The sequence below is a fragment of the Myotis myotis genome, unplaced genomic scaffold (genome assembly GCF_014108235.1).
Source record: "Myotis myotis isolate mMyoMyo1 unplaced genomic scaffold, mMyoMyo1.p scaffold_m19_p_16, whole genome shotgun sequence".
NCBI lineage: Eukaryota > Metazoa > Chordata > Mammalia > Chiroptera > Vespertilionidae > Myotis > Myotis myotis.
Genome location: NW_023416320.1, coordinates 46190733 through 46208516, shown reverse-complemented (window position 1 = coordinate 46208516; position 17784 = coordinate 46190733). Strand labels below are relative to the sequence as shown.

General features: G+C 41.0%; 1 protein-coding gene across 1 annotated transcript in view; it reads right to left on the bottom strand.

Moving 5' to 3' along the window:
- Positions 1-17784, bottom strand: part of PRKDC (protein kinase, DNA-activated, catalytic subunit) — a 217092-nt gene that overhangs the window by 14311 nt on the left and 184997 nt on the right. The window contains exons 71-74 of the mRNA XM_036338724.1: positions 14656-14846; positions 4298-4475; positions 3584-3744; positions 978-1189 (exon numbers count right to left, since the gene is read on the bottom strand). Coding sequence (XP_036194617.1) covers positions 978-1189; positions 3584-3744; positions 4298-4475; positions 14656-14846 — 742 coding nt within the window. The remainder of the gene's footprint in view (positions 1-977; positions 1190-3583; positions 3745-4297; positions 4476-14655; positions 14847-17784) is intronic.

The following is a 17784-nucleotide window of genomic DNA, read 5'->3' as shown; positions in this document are numbered from 1 at the left end:
TATAGGTATGTGTCTATAGGACAAAACAAAGCATACACAGGGTTTGGCATAATTGCAATTTCAGGCATCCACTGAGGGTCTTGGAACATATCCCTCGTGAATAAAGGAGGACCCCTGCATTCTATAAAGAGGTGAGATTCTTAGATAAAGTAAAATTAAATTTTCTCTCAAATAATGTCAACATTTTGATGTATACAATTTGATACATACAATTCTGAGGTTATGTTATGAAAGAAAAGGCCACTTTCTCGACAAATTTTTAAAACTTTTTCCTTTCTTTCTTTTAGAATAGTTAATCATGTTGCAGCTGACTGTGCTGAGAGGCCATGGGGTGGGGCACCAGCAGGGCAGGTGGCGTGTGCCGAGCCAACCCATTGACAAACCGTGATAAAAGCTATGCCTAACTCTATTGTCTTCTCAGAAACAAACACTAAATAATATAGCAGATCAGCTCCTAACAACAAAAAAGACATCCCCTTTTTGATAGGGAATGTCTACTAAGATACCATGCTTTATAACATATTCTTGCAAAAGCATTACACCATTTCTAGTTGTATCTCCACTTACAATCAACTGAAGAAGCGAAAGGAATGACACTTCAGACACCTACTGAGTCCTAATTAAGAAGCGGGGCTTCCTGGATATTTTCAATTAAAGAAGAATTTCAAGAACTAATTTCAAAAAGCATTTCATCTAGCCTGTTTCAACCAACAGATTGCTATTAGCATAAGGGTAGAATGTTCCATGAATCGTACTCTAAAAGGAAATGTATTTTTAAAAAGATATTCTAACGAACAGCATACCCAGGGTAGATACATTTAACAGAGATACCTAAGATGTTCTAGTCTTCAGTGAAAGCTCTAATGAATTTGAAGACAAATGTAAGCTTCCATGTGTTTGCTTTTACCATACACATTGTTTATAAACTGTAATATTTAACTACAGCAGAAATCAGCCCAAGTTCTCTGCAATGTCACCTTGCCACAAACTCCTTATTCTTACGACCAGCAGAAGTATCTCTGAAGGAATAGCTTTCACTGCTTATTATGAACGGGTAGACGATGGCCTGGGGGTAGTTGTCAGCGATCGCTTCCACCGTGTGCTGGACGGCCACGGCCTCCTCCTTGTCCAGTAAGGCCAGCATGTGGCTGATCCAGCCAATGAACTGCCAGCAAGGAATGGAAGAAATCTAAAACACAGAGAGCTGCAACTTAATGATGAATAAAAACTAAACATTTCGTTATAAAAGCAATGTGTCCAATATAAAAAGTACATATATTTATAATCAGAAGTATCAAAACAGACCAATATAAAATACAGTCTTCTCTCCCTCAGCTCTCTCAATTCCTGTTCCACTGTGAACCATGCAATTCTTCCAGACATGTTCTAGGTATGTACACACATATCCTCTCCTCACAAGACTGGAATCATACTGTTGCTGGTTTTTCTTAGACAAATTTACCTCATTCCTTTTAACGGCAACATAGTATTCCATTTCATTTAACTACTGCCCTAAAATGAATTTTTAGGGTATTTTCTAATTTTTTCTATTACAGATAATGCTACAGTGGACATCCCTATTGTATGTGTCCTATATACCAATAGGATAAATTCCTACAAGTAAAATTACTGTGTGAACATTAACAACTGTAAAAAACATTGCTAGATCTCTCTCCAAAAAGACTTTTCCAATCTGCACTTCTGAAAGTGAATTCTGCCAGTACCATGCTGTTTTGATCACTATGGCCCAGGTGGAGGCTGAAAATATCAGGGGGAACTCTTTGTAAAGTATATGATTGTCTAACCACTACGCTGTATGCCTGGAACTAACATAAAATATTACTGAATGTAAACTGCTCTGAAAAAAACTTTGGACACAACCAATTTTTTAAAAATTCATTATCAATCTGAGAAGGGAAAATCTAATTTTAATTTTCATGTTTCATTATTAATGAGGCAAATCAGCTCCTAACAACAAAAAAGACATCCCCTTTTTGATAGGGAATGTCTACTAAGATACCATGCTTTATAACATATTCTTGCAAAAGCATTACACCATTACTAGTTGTATCTCCACTTACAATCAACTGAAGAAGCGAAAGGAATGACACTTCAGACACAAAGCTTTTAAGTAAACAGCCTGTTTATGTGTGCTGCCTACAATAATCACGTGTGCATTCCCGTTAACCATTCCCGACTGGTCTATTTGTTGTGTAGAGTGTAGACCTCAACCCTGTCTCTAATATGCACTGAAAATATTTTTCTCCCAGTTTTTTAAACTTTGTATATGTAATATTTTCTTTTCCTGCGTAGAAGTATCAAATTATTTTTCTTTATGGCTTCTGGTTTTTGTTTCTTTACACCAAGACCATTTTCAAAATTTATTCAAAATTAAAATACTTTTTAAGGTGTTAATTTTAAGATAAAATCTGACATACTTGGCAGATTGGCATGAGGAGTGACTGTGGGCAAGCTTCCTACCTTTACCCATAAATGAGGGGAGAGCAGGGTGTGTGAGCATAAAATCTATCAGAATACACAGCCACAGGGAGCACACAGTAGAGGTGAGCTGCCCCATCTCAAGTGTTTCCCCCAGTGTCATAACATTGACTTACTACCTTACTTATTTTCTCAAAAAGCGAAAATGCTATCTTTATTAAATATATAAATAAAATAATTTAAAAATGAAATTATAACTTATTTCTTCCCTTGTCTTTAGGAAAAGCACACCTATAGTGCATTTCTAAAGTTAATCTGCTGTTTCAGACCTACGGACACAACCCCACCGCTCCCAGTCCACAGGGCCAGGGTCGGAGGAGTGGGAAAGCGCTGGCAGGCCCTGTGTCTCAGCTCAGAGACCAGCATTGTTAAACAACTTGCTCAGACCGCTAGCAGAGTATTGTATCATTGTTTTTGAACTATTATTATGTTATCAACTCAAAGGTTCCCTATTTTCAGTTAAACATCTATAAAAGTCACTAAGGGGCCCTCCTTTTACACACGTGCCTAACAGACAGGAAGGCAGCAGGATGACGAAGCCCAGTGTAGGGCGAGGACTGCAGGGGACATACAAGCTGGTGAACAGAACATGTGTGGGACTGCAGGCTGCTTCTGTGCGCCCACACACGCGAGCTGCACACGGTGAGTTCGGATGCCCCAGGGTCCCTCCGCACACGGTGCTGCTGCAGGCACGACAGGCACTGGGGGTGGGATGCCAGCTGAAATGTACTCCTTTCTCCCTGGACTAAGTAATGCCCACTCAGCACAGGCATCAACCGGTGCTAAGACCACAGCTTTGTCTTTATGGACAGTAAACTGTACTACAGAAAATTCCCATCTCTGTCCCAGATATACCTCCTCCTCTGTTCCTTGGGGTCCTTGTTCAGACAGAGTTATCAACATCCACTGAGGAAAATGGGTAAATGTGAACACTCCTTTATACAGTTTTAAATTACACATGTTCTTGAAATGTAGTAAAATTATATGCTTGTTAGGAAAAACTAAAATATATGCATTATACACATTAATGTGCTTGGATAGAAATAGGAATATGTCTTTAAGTTCCACAGATACAGACACTCACCTCTTTTGTCATTAGGCTCAGGGTCTCCTCTGGGTACTGCTCTATGATCTGCAGCAGCCTGGGGAACTTCAGCCTGGCTTCACTGGAGTGTAATTTTAAAGCTTTCAACATTTTGTCCACCACAAGGGCAGGATACGTCTGCAGTTCTACGGACTCGGTAACTAACATGGACAGGGATAAAAACAGCCATGGTCAATACTAATATATCCACTTACACATAAATTATAAATGTAACATGTAATTCTAGTTTCCCTTTTGGCTTATATTTTGTAGTATGTCATTTTTCCTCCCTAACAACTTCTTTCAAACACCAGAAGCAATTTTGGACTACAGATACAAGTTTCTATCTCGAAACTGAATGTTCTATGACATTACCCATTCTGCATGAAGCACGGTTTGCTTCCTGGGCTGGGAATATCAAGGGCAGCCACCGGTTCCTGAATTAATTCCAGGAACAAGAGTCAGGACACATAAGGCCAATCATACCAAACAAGCAAAACATGAAAGTGGAAGTTAAGTAAATGGAAAGCTGGAAGACAGCTTGACTCCAGGTAGAAGATAAGCAGGTCATGTTGCCTAGAGATGTCATTCCTTCTTAAAAAGGCAAGACTTTTCTCATTTAAAGCAAACACAAATAGGAAACCAAAAGTACGTACAAAGTCCTTAGACTTTACAGTAACCTAATGTGATACAATTTTTTCTTTTGCGAGTCACCTGATGCAGTCTCCTCCTCCTCCCGAAGCCGTTGGTCACAGAAATCCACCAGCGCCATATAAGCATCTACCACCCCAGCTGTGGGCTGCGGGCACTGGCCGGAAGGGGCTTCCTCCTCAGCTGTCCTCGTGGCCTCGGAAAGGTGATGAAACGCTCTCTGGTGCAGCGCTGTGACCACCTAGAATTCACAAAGGTCTCAGAAAACCTGCCAGCGGGACTCAAGTTTTGTGGACAAACTCTACTTTCTACTTGTGATGATAAAGGTAGAATACTTGTAATTCATTAGTCATCAATCCTATATAATAAAAGCCTAATATGCTAAGTGTCGTCCGGTTGTCTGTTCAACCAATCAAAGCGTAATATGCTGATATGCTAAGGTGGCTCAACTGCTCACTATGACGTGCACTAACCACCAGGGGGCAGATGCTCCAACTGGTAGGTTAGTTTGCTGCTGGGGTCCTGCTGATCGGGACTGAGCGAGAGGGGCCGGACACGCCCTGGAATCCTCCTGTGGTCCCTCCCCAGCTGGCCAACCTCCAGCGTCCCTCCCCAACCCCAATCATGCACTGGTGGGGTCCCTCGGTCTGGCCTTTGCCCTCTCGCAATCCAGGACCCCTCGGGGGATGTCGGAGAGCTGGTTTCGGCCTGATCCCGCAGGCCAGGCTGGGGGACCCCACTGGTGCACGAATTTGTGCACCAGGCCTCTAGTATATATATAAAAACCTATGCGACCATTATGACTGGACGACTGGCTGGTAGCCACAATGCGCACTGACTACCAGGGGGCAGGTGCTCACTGCAGGAGCTGTTCCCTGGCGGTCAGTGCGCTCCCATAGCCAACCTCCCGCAGCTGGCCAACCTCCTGCAGTCCCTCCCCCTTGCTGGCCAACCTCCCACAATCCCTCCCCCTGGCCAGCCAACCTCCTGTGGTCCTTCCCGCTGGCTAGCCGGCCCCGATCGACCCCAATTGCCGGCCAGGCCAAGGGACTCCACCCGTGCACGAATTCATGCACCAGGCCTCTAATAAAATAATAAATAGAGAAAGCTGGCTAAATGGAAAAGGGAAAGTCTGCCCTGATTGTGAAAGAGTAAGCAATTCCAGTAAGATCCTGAGCATATAAAATACAACCAAAAAAAAAGAATAAGCCACGTGTGGGCCAGATAGTCCCCCAGTCACACAGAGTGGGCACCAAAAGTCCACGTGGATCACACAGCCCGTCAGGAATTTGAAGAGTTGGAAGCTGGCTCCCTGTGGCCAGTGTCCTGCACAGATGTTGGTAACATTGTGAAAGAAGAAGGCAAGGCTACACAACTAAAATGAGGTGGCTCCTGGTGAGATGAAGAGAGGCTGGTAACTATGAAAATACAAAATGATTTTTAAAAGCAGGCACTAAATAAAAAAGTGAAAAGGGCTGGTTTGTCCCACAAAATAGTGGGAAACCTGAGTGGGGACAGATGGTGAAAACTCCATTAACAAAAGTCATGCAAGAACCATCCACATCATTTCAACACAAATTTCCTATTTTTAATGTTGAAAAAGTGAATCATTTAAATAAACAGGAAAAACATGGAACATATCCATTTTCCACATGATAAATTTGGCTGGGCATAACTGTCAAATATATTATAAAAAAGCAAAGTAATGCTCATTATTTATTTACTAGAGGCCCAATGCACGATATTTGTGCAAGAGTAGGCCTTCCTTCCTCCAGCTGCCGGCATCGGCTTCCCTCTGGCACCTGGGACCCGGGCTTCCCTAGCAACCCCGGCTTCGTCCAGAAGGACGTACAATCTAATTAGCATATTACACTTTTATTATTATAGATTTTATCTACTTATTCCTTTTTAGTTTTTAAGGTCCAGGTTAAAACTAACCCTACCTAGGATCCTGAAATAATGGCTCTCTCATCTCAGCTTATCAAAAAGCATTTAACCTAATTCCTAAAGATTGGGAGTGAATTTCCATAATTCATTCTTTTGAAAACTGGTATATGATTATTCAAATAACATACTGTTTTTTAAAACTGTCTAATAAATCTTCATTTTAAGTAGTTGAAAAGCAATAAAATGGAACAAAGTAGAATAAAGAAATTTCAGAGCTCTATATTTTGCCCCAAAGCTGTAGTATCTCTTTTTTATTTGGTGCTTCACTTAATAGATAGATAACCCACTGACAATCAGAGTCCCCCTTGGAATCAACAAAAGGGACAACTATTGAGAATTCCCATTGACTGAAGTTACTGGAAGTATATCACAAAATCTTAAAGATTAAGAATTTAAGCCCAACCAGTGTGGCTCAGTGGTTGAGCATCGATCTATGAACCAGGAAATCACGATTCAATTCCCAGTCAAAGAACATGCCTGGGTTGCAGGTTCGGTCCCCAGTGTGGGGCGTGCAGGAGGCAGCCAATCAATGATTCTCTCTCATCATTGATGTTTCTATCTCTCCCTCTTCCTTCCTCTCTGAAATTAATTTAAAAATATATTTTAAAAAAACCACACAAAATCTTATTGTGGTTTTAATTTGCATTTCCCTGATGACTAATGATGGGCATCTTTTCATTAAGTCTATTGGCTATCTTTGGAGAAGTGCTTATTCAGGTCCTCTGCCCATTTTTTAATTAGATTTTTTTTGGCGTTGAGTTGTATGTGTTCTTTATAAAGTTTGGATATTGCCGAAACCGGTTTGGCTCAGTGGATAGAGCGTCGGCCTGCGGACTGAAAGGTCCCAGGTTCGATTCCGGTCAAGGGCATGTACCTGGGTTGCGGGCATATCCCCAGTAGGAGATGTGCAGGAGGCAGCTGATCGATGTTTCTCTCTCATCGATGTTTCTAACTCTCTATCTCTCTCCCTTCCTCTCTGTAAAAAATCAATAAAATATATTTAAAAAAAAAAGTTTGGATATTAACCTATCAGATGTATCATTGGCAACTACCTTCTACCACTCAGTAGATGGTCTTTCTGTTTTGTTAATGTTTTCCTTTGCAGTGTAAAAGCTTTTTAGTCCATTGTAGTCCCATTTGTTTATTTTCGCTTTTGATGTATTTGCCATAGGAGACATATATCCAAAAAAATATTGCTAAGACCAATATAAAATAGATTATTGACTATGTTTTCTCCTAAGAATTTTATGGTTTCAATTCTTAAATTTAAGTCTACAGTCCATTTTATTTTTTTATATGGTGTAAAAAACTGTTCTCATTTCTTTCTTTCTTTCTTTGCATTTATCTGTCCACTTTTCCAACACCATCTATTGAAGAGACTATCTATACCACACTGGCTATTGTCTCCTTGGTATAGCTTAATTGGACACATAGGTGTGATTTTCTGGGCTCTCTATTCTGCTCCATTAATATATCTCTGTTTTTATGCCAGTATCATGTTGTTTTGATTACTATAACCTTGTTGAAGTCCAGCTGATGTGGCTCAGTGGTTGAGCGCTGACCTATGAACCAGGAGGTCATGGTTCAATTCCCAGTCAGGGTACATGCCCAGGTTGCAGACTCGACCCCCAGTAGGGGGCGTGCAGGAGGCAGTCGATCAATGATTCTCTCTCATTGATGTTTCTATCTCTCCCTCTTCCTTCCTCTCTGAAATTAATTTTAAAATATATTTTAAAAAACAAAACAAAATCTTATTGTATAGTTTGATATCGGGTACTGTGATACTTGTTTTTCTCAATTGCTCTGGCAATCTTTTGGGACTCAATTAATATATTAGGATTATTTTTCTAGTTTTGTGCAAAATGCCATGGTATTTTGATCAAGATTACATTGAATCTGTATTTTCCTTCCAGTGTTATGGCCATTTAAATGATATTAATTCTTCCAAACAATGAGCATGGTATGTATCTTTTCATTTATTTGTATCTTCTCCAATGTATTTCTTCAATGTTCTATCATTTTCCAAGTAATAGTCTTAACCCTTTGGTTAAAAATTTATCCCTCGGTATTTTATTCTTTCTGGTGCAATTGTAAATGGAACTTTCTTAATTTCTCTGATAGTATGTTACTGGTATATACAGACTTCATTAATTAGTTTTAATGCTTTCTTAGTGAAGCCTTTAGGGTTCTCTCTAGATAGTATCAGGTCTTATGAAAATAATGAAAGTTTTACTTCCTTTCCAATTCGAATAATTTCATTACTTTTTCTTGTCTGATTGCTGATGCTAGGACTTCCAATACTGTGTTGAATAAAAGTGGTGAAAGTGGACATCCTTTTCCTGTTCCTGATATTAAGGAAAAAACTTCCAGCTTTTCACCATAGAGTATGATGTGAGCTGTGGGTTTGTCATATATGGCCTTTATTATGTTGTGGTATGTTCCCTCTGTCCCTGCTTTTCTGAGAGTTATCCTTCTGTTTATGTGGAGCATCACCTTAATTTGCAGGTATTAAACAAACCTTGCACTTCTGGAATAAATCCCACTTGATCAAAATACATGATCTTTTTAATATATTGCTAAATTTGGATTGCTAATAATTTGATTAGGATTTTTGCGTGTCTGTTCATCAGGGATATTGATCAGTAATTTTCCTTTTATTTTTTAATGTCTCTCTAGTTTTGGTATCAGGGTAATTGCTGGATTTGTAAATGAGTTTGGGAATATTTTCTTCTTTAATTTTTTGGAATAATTAGAGAGTAGGCCTTAATTTTACTTTGAATATTGGTAGAATTCACCTATGAAGCCATCTGGTCAAAAACTTTTATTTAGTGGGTGTTTTATGATAACTGATTCAATTTCATTACTAGTTATCATTCTGTTCAAATTTTCTTTCTTCCCGATTTGTATAATTTATTGTCACTTCTCCCCTTTCATTACTGATTTATTTGGGTCCTCTCTTTTTTCTTGGTGAGTCTGCCAGTAATGAAAGATTTGTCAATTTTGTCTTTTCAAAGAGCCAGCTCTTGTTTTCATTGACCTTTTCTGTTTTTTAAGACTCTCTCATTTATTTCCGCTATGATCTTTATTATTTCCTTCTTTCTACTCACTTTGGGCTTTGTTTGCTCTTCTTTTTCTAGTTCCTTTAGGTATTAATTTTAGATTGTTTGAGAGTTTTCTTGTTTCTTTTCTTTTTTTTTTTTTAATTAAATCTTTATTGTTCAGATTATTACATTTGTTCCTCTTTTTTTTCCCCCCATAACTCCCCTCCTCCCAGCTCCCGCCCCACCCTCCGCCCTCACTCCCCACCCACTGTCCTCTTCCATAGGTGCACGATTTTTGTCCAGTCTCTTCCCGCATCTCCCACACCCCTTTCCCCCCCAAGAATAGTCAGTCCATTCCCTTTCTATGTCCCTGATTCTATTATGATCACCAGATTATTTATTCACTTGATTCTTAGATTCACTTGTTGATAGATGCATATTTGTTGTTCATAATTTGTATCTTTACCTTTTTTTTCTTCTTCCTCTTCTTAAAGGATACCTTTCAGCATTTCATATAATACTGGTTTGGTGGTGATGAACTCCTTTAGCTTTTCCTTATCTGTGAAGCTCTTTATCTGACCTTCCGTTCTGAATGATAGCTTTGCTGGATAAAGTAATCTTGGTTGTAGGTTCTTGGTATTCATCACTTTGAATATTTCTTGCCATTCCCTTCTGGCCTGCAAAGTTTCTGTTGAGAAATCAGCTGACAGTCGTATGGGTATTCCCTTGTAGGTAACTGGGTTTCTTTCTCTTGCTGCTTTTAAGATTCTCTCTTTGTCTTTTGCTCTTGGCATTTTAATTATGATGTGTCTTGGTGTGGTCCTCTTTGGATTCCTTTTGTTTGGGGTTCTCTGCACTTCCTGGACCTGTAGGTCTATTTCTTTCACCAGGTGGGGGAAGTTTTCTGTCATTATTTCTTTAAATAGGTTTTCAATATCTTGCTCTCTCTCATCCTCCGGCACCCCTATAATTCTGATGTTGGTGCGCTTGAAGCTGTCCCAGAGGCTCCTTACCCTATCTTCATATTTTCGGATTCTTTTTTCATTTTGCTTTTCTAGTTGGGTGTTTTTTGCTTCTTCGCATTTCGAATCTTTGACTTGATTCTTGCTCTCCTCTGGTCTGCTGTTGGGAGACTGTATAATATTCTTTATTTCAGTCAGTGTATGCTTAATTTCTAGTTGGTTCTTTATCACAACATCGAGGGTCTCATTAGATTTCTTGAGGATCTCACTACATTTATCGGCGGTCTCACCAGTCTTTTCGAGGGCCTTACTAAGCTTATCGGCAGCTTCTAGACAGTTCTTAAGAGACCTTAAAAGTGTGGTTCTGAACTCAATATCCTCCATTGACAGTTTTGTCCTGTTTCTTTGTCTCCGCATTTTTTATGCTTTCTTGGTGCACCCCCTAGTGGTCTTTGTCCGCAGTCTTGTTGCCTTTAAGCCTTGATTGATGTCGGCAATACCGGGGTGATTTGACCTCCAGGCTAACTGGCTATGAGAGTCTGCTGTGTCTGTAGTGGGAGGGCTTCTGTGCTGGATCTCTAGGGCGGTGCTAATCTAGCGTTTGCCTGAGGCTATCCGGCAAATGGTTCTGTGCAGGGCTTGGGCGGGGCGGTCCCCGGGGATCTACAGGGAGGGCGGAACAAGCAGTTATGGCGACTCTCAGTTCCTTCCCCAGGGGCTCTGCCTCTCAGAGCCCCAGCAATGGCTGCAAACCTCGGAGAGAAAGCTGCCTTTGAGTTCCGACCGAAGCCAGACAGTCCCGTTTCTCCCGTTTGAGTCTTGGTCCCCAGAGACTCGCCCGGATCTGGAGCTCAGAGTCTGAAACTCCCTCCCGATTGAAAACAACAACCGCGCCCTCCGCCGCCAGCCCGCTCCGCGCGCACACTCCGAACCTGAGTATTTCACTTCAGCACTACGCCTCCTCTGAGTCTGGGTATGATATTCTCTTTCCTCCTAGTTGTAGAATTTCCACTCAGCCAGCCTTCCCGTGGTTCTGGGTGATGTCCGTTCTGTCCTTTAGTTATATCTCTGAAGTGGTTGTTTGAGGCAGCGATCTCTGGCGTTAACCTATGCCGCCATCTTGGTTTCCTTTCGAGTTTTCTTGTTTCTTAAGGCAGGCCTGTATTGCTACATATTTCCCTCTTAGAAATGCTTTGATTATTCTCATGCTTTGGGTCACTGTTTTCATTTTCATTTGTCTCAACGTATCTTGATTCCTCCTTGATCTCATAGTTAACCCATTTATTAATTAATAGCATGTTGTTTATCTTCCATGTGTTTTATTTTTGTTTCCCAGTTTTCTACTTGAATTTCATTTCTAATTTCATACCACTGTGATCACAGAACATGCTTGATATGATTTCACCCCCTTACATTTATTGAGTCTTGTTTTGTGGCTTAGCATGTGATCTGATCTGGAAAATGCCCCATGTGCCCATGTATATTCTGCCTTTTTGGGGTGAAATGTCTAAAAATATCAATTAGATCCACCTGCTATAATGTGTCATTCAATGCCATGGTTTTCTTGTTGATTTTCTGTCTCCCTCTTCTCCCCCACGTTTTTGTCATTATATTTTACCTCTTTGTGTGTGTGTATTCCTTACTATTGTATTTACACATAAATTCATACTTTTGACTTTACTGATTCACTGTTCTTACTATTTGCCTTTGTGAGATTTTTTTCTGTTCTACATTTTAATTTTTTCTATTTTTCTACTTAAAGAAGTCCCATCAAGATTTCATGTACTACTAATTTAGTAGTGATTGATTCCTTAATCTTTTGTTTGCCTGGGAAAATATCTTTCCTACAATTCTAAAAGATAACCTTGCTGGATAGAATAATCTTGGTTATAAGTTTTATCTTTTATCACTTTTAATAGAACATGTAATTGACCTTCGGGCCTGCAAAGCTTCTGTTGAAAAATCATCTGATGGTCTTACAAGAAATCCCTTGCATGTAAGTTGATGATTTTCGCGTGATACTTTTAGTATTCTCTTTGTCTTTAATCTTAGGCATTTTAGTTGTAGGTCTCTTTGGGTTCATTTTTCTTCCCCCTCACCAAGGATATGTTTTCCATTGCTTTTTCAGAGAGAGTGGAAGAGAGGGAGGGAGGTGTGGGGAAGGGACAGAGAGACAGAGAGTAACACATCAATGTGAGAGAGACACATCAATTGGCTGTGTCCTGCTCGCTCACTAACTGGGGAAAGGGAGCGAAGCACAACCCAGGCATGTACTCTTGAGCAAGAATTGAACCTGCAACCCTTCAGTACGTGGGTGAACGCTCTAACCATTGAGAAACACCAGCCAGGGCTAGGGCTCTTTGGGTTCATCTTATTTGGGACTCTCAACACTTCTTGTACCTGGAAGTGTATTTCCTTCAAGAGTTTAGGAAATTTTTCAGTCATTATTTCTTCAGATAGAATTTGAATCTCTGTCTTTCTCTCTTCTTTGTCTGGGACCGCCAAAATGTAAATGTTGGTGCCATTAATATTGTCCCCACAAGTCCCTTAAACTATCCTCATTATTTAAATTATTTTTTCTTTTAAGCTGTTCTGATTTGGTGTTTTCTGCTACCTTGTCTTCCAAATCACTGATTCGATTCTCTGCTTCATTTAATCTGCATGTTCTTTACTCAGTTATTGTAGCCTTAAACGCTGACTGGTTCTTTATTATATTTTCCATCTCTTTAAGTTCTCCTTGAGTTCTTCTGTTCTTCTCCCATGTTCACTGAGCACATTATAACCAGTGCTTTGAATTCTTTACCTAGTAGATTGTCTCTGTTTCATTTATATTTTTTTTCCTGAAGTTTTGTTCTGTTTTACAGTTTGGGACCTGTTCCTTTATCTCCTCATTTTTGCTGATTCTTTGTGTTTGTTTCCATATATTAGATATATCTGTTCCATCTCTTATTCTTGAAAGATTGGCCTTACGTAGGAGGTGTCCTGTGGATCCAGTGGCAGTCTTCCTTGTCTCCTGAGCCAGGTGCTAGTGGTGTCTGTGTGGGGGTTATATGTGCCCTCCTGATGTAGTTGGGCCTCAATTGCTGCTGGAATGCCAGTGGGAGGGGCTGGCACTCAGGGAGACTGGCTGTGAGAGCCATCTGTGACTTCAGTGGATGAGCTCTTGAGCAGGGGCTGACTCCACAAAGTGGGAGTTGCTTTATGGGGCTCCGGTGCCAGCTGAGACTGTCCAATGGGTGTGTTGTGTCTGGATCCTCTTGAAAGGGGCTTTGGTATGGGTTAGGGTCAGCACAGCTTGTGCCTGGTTTGTGGTCACTTGGTAGGAGCTACAAATTGATCTGCAGTTGGTAGCTGCTTGTGCTGGGCTTGGAAGTGCATGAAAAGAGCCAAGCCAGCTATTGCTTGTGCTGGGCTTGTGGCTGCTCAGTTGGATCTAAGATTGGCCAACACTTACTCAAAGTTTGGGGCCACCTAGTGGGAAATACAATGTAAACTAAAGCCGGTGGCTATTGTGTTGGGGCCACCTGGCAGGAGCTACAATGCACATTGATGCTGGCTACGCTTGTGTGAAGTTGTGGACTTCTGAGAGTCTGATGCATGAGCCAAGGCTAGACAACACTCTTTTGAGGTTTGTGGATTTTTGGAGTTTGCAATATAAGCTAGGCAGGCTGCTCATGGAGACAGGCAGACGAAAGAGGCTAGGGAGGGCCCAGTGATCAAGGGCTTGGGTTATCAGGGAAATACTGGGGTAGGGCAAATGTTAGCCAGGTTCATGGAGAGCACAGATGTAGTGCCCACCTGTGCTGGCCCAGTTGGGTGGGGAAAAGAGTTCAATGAAGGAAATGGCATGCCTACTAGTGTTTCCCTTCCTGAGAGGGTTACCCTGCTCCCTAACCCTGCAGCCCTCTCTCTGAAGTTATTCAATAGTTCCTCTCCATGTATCTCAGGCTTAGAGCCAGTGAATTTCTGCATGGGCCCTTTAGCAGCGGCATTTCAGTCTCACAGAGCCATTTGCCTCTCAACATCACCTCTGTTGGTGGTCAAAGCCAGATGTACGGGGACTGCTCTGTCCAGCACAGGTGCCCTGGGCTAGGGAGGCTGGTGTGGGGCTGAGACCCCCTTGCTCCTCACAGGGGCCTCCAAAGCCAATCCATTCCTCTCATTTCTTAATTGCCACACTGTGGATGGAAGACCTACCTGGTCTGCATCTTGACCTCCGCTACCTGTCTTGATGCGGCTTTTTCCTTATATCTTTAGTTATAGGCATTCTGCTCAGCAAAGGTTCAGGAGGTTCATTCTATCACTGAGTTGTAATTATGATGTGATCTCAGGAGGTGGCAAGTTCAGTTGACCTACTCCACCATCTTGACTCTGCCCTCTTCCCATTATTTCTTTCATGCAGCCAAAAGGTCGCACATTAAAGACATACAACATGCAAACACAAAAAGTTCATTCTCGTAATAACCATTACCTTTTCTACATTCTCTGAAGTGGATCCAGAAAGTTCCAAGATTCTTCTAGCCTTGCTTTTCTCAATTTCAGCAAGGCAGCTTGGCTCACTGCTGAGAGCATTAGCTATGATCCGGTAAGTTGTACCCAAGAGAACATTATGGTCACGGAAAGCCAAAATATTTTTGCTTAAGTAGCTTGATGTGTTCTCACCTATTGGATTAAACACACACACACATACAAACTCATACAGGATTTCTTTCAGAAGTAAATGAATACCATAAGGTAAAAAAAAAAAAATTTTATAGTATATAAAAGTTGTTTTCTACTAAGAAATTAACTAAAATAAATCTTGATGTTATAAGAAACTAACTTCGGGGAGAAACCAAGATGGTGGCATAGGTTAACGCCGGAGTTTGCTGCCTCGAACAACCACTTCAAAAATACAACTAAAAGACGGAACGGACATCATCCAGAACCACAGGAAGGCTGGCTGAGTGGAAGTTCTACAACTAGGAGGAAAGAGAATAGCATACCGAGACTCAGAGGAGGCGCAGTGCTGAAGTCAAATACTGAGGTGCGGAGGTGCACTCGGAGTGGGTTGGCGGCTGAGGGCGCGGTTGTCTGTTTCAATCCGGAGGGAGTCTCAGACTCTGAGCTCCAGATCCGGGCAAGTCTCTAGGGACCCAGACTCAAACGGGAGAAGCGGGACTGTCTGGCTTCGGTCGGAACTCGAAGGCTCTCCGAGGTTTGCAGAGGTTGCTGGGACTCTGAGAGGCAGAGCCCCTGGGGACGGGACTGAGAGCAGCCATAACTGCTCGCTCTGCTAGTCCTGTTGATCCCCTGGGACCCGCCCCGCCCAAGCCCTGCACAGAGGCATTTGCCGGATAGCCTCAGGCAAAGGCTAGATTAGCACCTCCCTAGAGGACAGAAGTTCTCTCACTGCAGACACAGCTGATTCTCACAGCCAGGCCAAGGCTTAACTACAACAAGACTGCGCACAAAGACCACTAGGGGGTGCACCAAGAAAACATAAAAAAATGCAGAGATAAAGAAACAGGACACAGATGTCAGAAATGGAAGATATAGAGCTCAAAACCACACTTTTAAGGTCTTTCAATAATTTTCTAGAAACTGCCGATAAATGTAGTGAGATCCTCAAGAAATCTAATGAGACCCTCGATGTTGTGATAAAGAACCAACTAGAAATTAAGCATACACTGACTGAAATAAAGAATATTATACAGACTCCCAACAGCAGACCAGAGGAGCGCAAGAATCAAGTCAAAGATTTGAAATACGAAGAAGCAAAAAACACCCAACCGGAAAAGCAAAATGAAAAAAGAATCCGAAAATACGAAGATAGTGTAAGGAGCCTCTGGGACAGCTTCAAGCGTACCAACATCAGAATTATAGGGGTGCCAGAAGATGAGAGAGACCAAGATATTGAAAACCTATTTGAAGAAATAATGACAGAAAACTTCCCCCACCTGGTGGAAGAAATAGACTTACAGGTCCAAGAAGCGCAGAGAACCCCAAACAAAAGGAATCCAAAGAGGACCACACCAAGACACATCATAATTAAAATGCCAAGAGCAAAAGACAAAGAGAGAATCTTAAAAGCAGCAAGAGAAAGAAACTCAGTTACCTACAAGGGAATACCCATATGACTGTCAGCTGATTTCTCAACAGAAACTTTGCAGGCCAGAAGGGAGTGGCAAGAAATATTCAAAGTGATGACTACCAAGAACCTACAACCAAGATTACTTTATCCAGCAAAGCTATCATTCAGAATTGAAGGTCAGATAAAGAGCTTCACAGATAAGGAAAAGCTAAAGGAGTTCATCACCACCAAACCAGCATTTTATGAAATGCTGAAAGGTATCCTTTAAGAAGAGGAAGAAGAAGAAAAAGGTAAAGATACAAATTATGAACAACAAATATGCATCTATCAACAAGTGAATCTAAGAATCAAGTGAATACATAATCTGATGAACAGAATAAACTGGTGATTATAATAGAATCAGGGACATAGAAAGGGAATGGACTGACTATTCTTGGGGGGGAAAGGGGTGTGGGAGATGCGGGAAGAGACTGGACAAAAATCGTGCACCTATGGATGAGGACAGTGGGTGGGGAGTGAGGGCAGAGGGTGGGGCGGGAACTGGGAGGAGGGGAGTTATGGGGGGAAAAAAGAGGAACAAATGTAATAATCTGAACAATAAAGATTTAATTAAAAAAAAAAAGAAACTAACTTCAAACACTGGTTAGGTAGTCTTGAACTAATATTAATGAAAAATGTTCTTTGTTAGCAGTGACCATATCTAAGTACACAGAGGCTAAGCAAATAAAATACTTTTATTCAAGTATCATCATTATGCATTTTGTCACAGCACCTAATTCTATCTGTTACAAAGAATAAGAAATGGATTTTTTGCATAGCCACGAATAACCCATAGTTTTTTTGTGTGTGTTTTTTCCTTTCTCTATTTTTAAATATATTTTTATTGATTTCAGAGAGGAAGGGAGAGGGAGAGATGGAAACATCAATGATGAGAGAGAATCGTCTATTGGCTGCCTCCTGCATGACCCACACTGGGGATCGAGCCCACAACCCAGGCATGTGCCCTTGACCAGAATCGAATCCAGGACCCTTCACAGGCCAACTCTCTTTCTACTGAGCCAAACCGGGTGGGGAACCCAGAGTTTTTTAATTGATACTGTTACCTGTTGCTGATAAAGCAACAGAGACTAGAGACTGGCACGTTTAAAGGTCTGATTCTTCCCGTTTAAAAAAAAAAAAGCTGAAAGAGCTCCTTACCATCAAAACAGTATTACAATAAACTGTAAAGGGACCTTTTTAAGAAGAAAATGTGAATAAGAAAATATTGCAAAGTAAAAATCCTGACAAAAGCAAACATAATAAAATCAGTGAATCAATGAACACTAAAGCTAGTATAAAGGTTAAAAGGCAAAAGTAGGAAGATCATGAGTAAATACAACTGTAAATTAAGGGATACACACAAACACACGCATAAAAGAAGTAAAAAAATGATGACAAAAACAAACGTGAAAGGGGTAAGTAAAAATGGTAGTGAGTTTATTATGTCTTTTTTTTTTTTTTTTAAATATATTTTATTGATTTTTTACA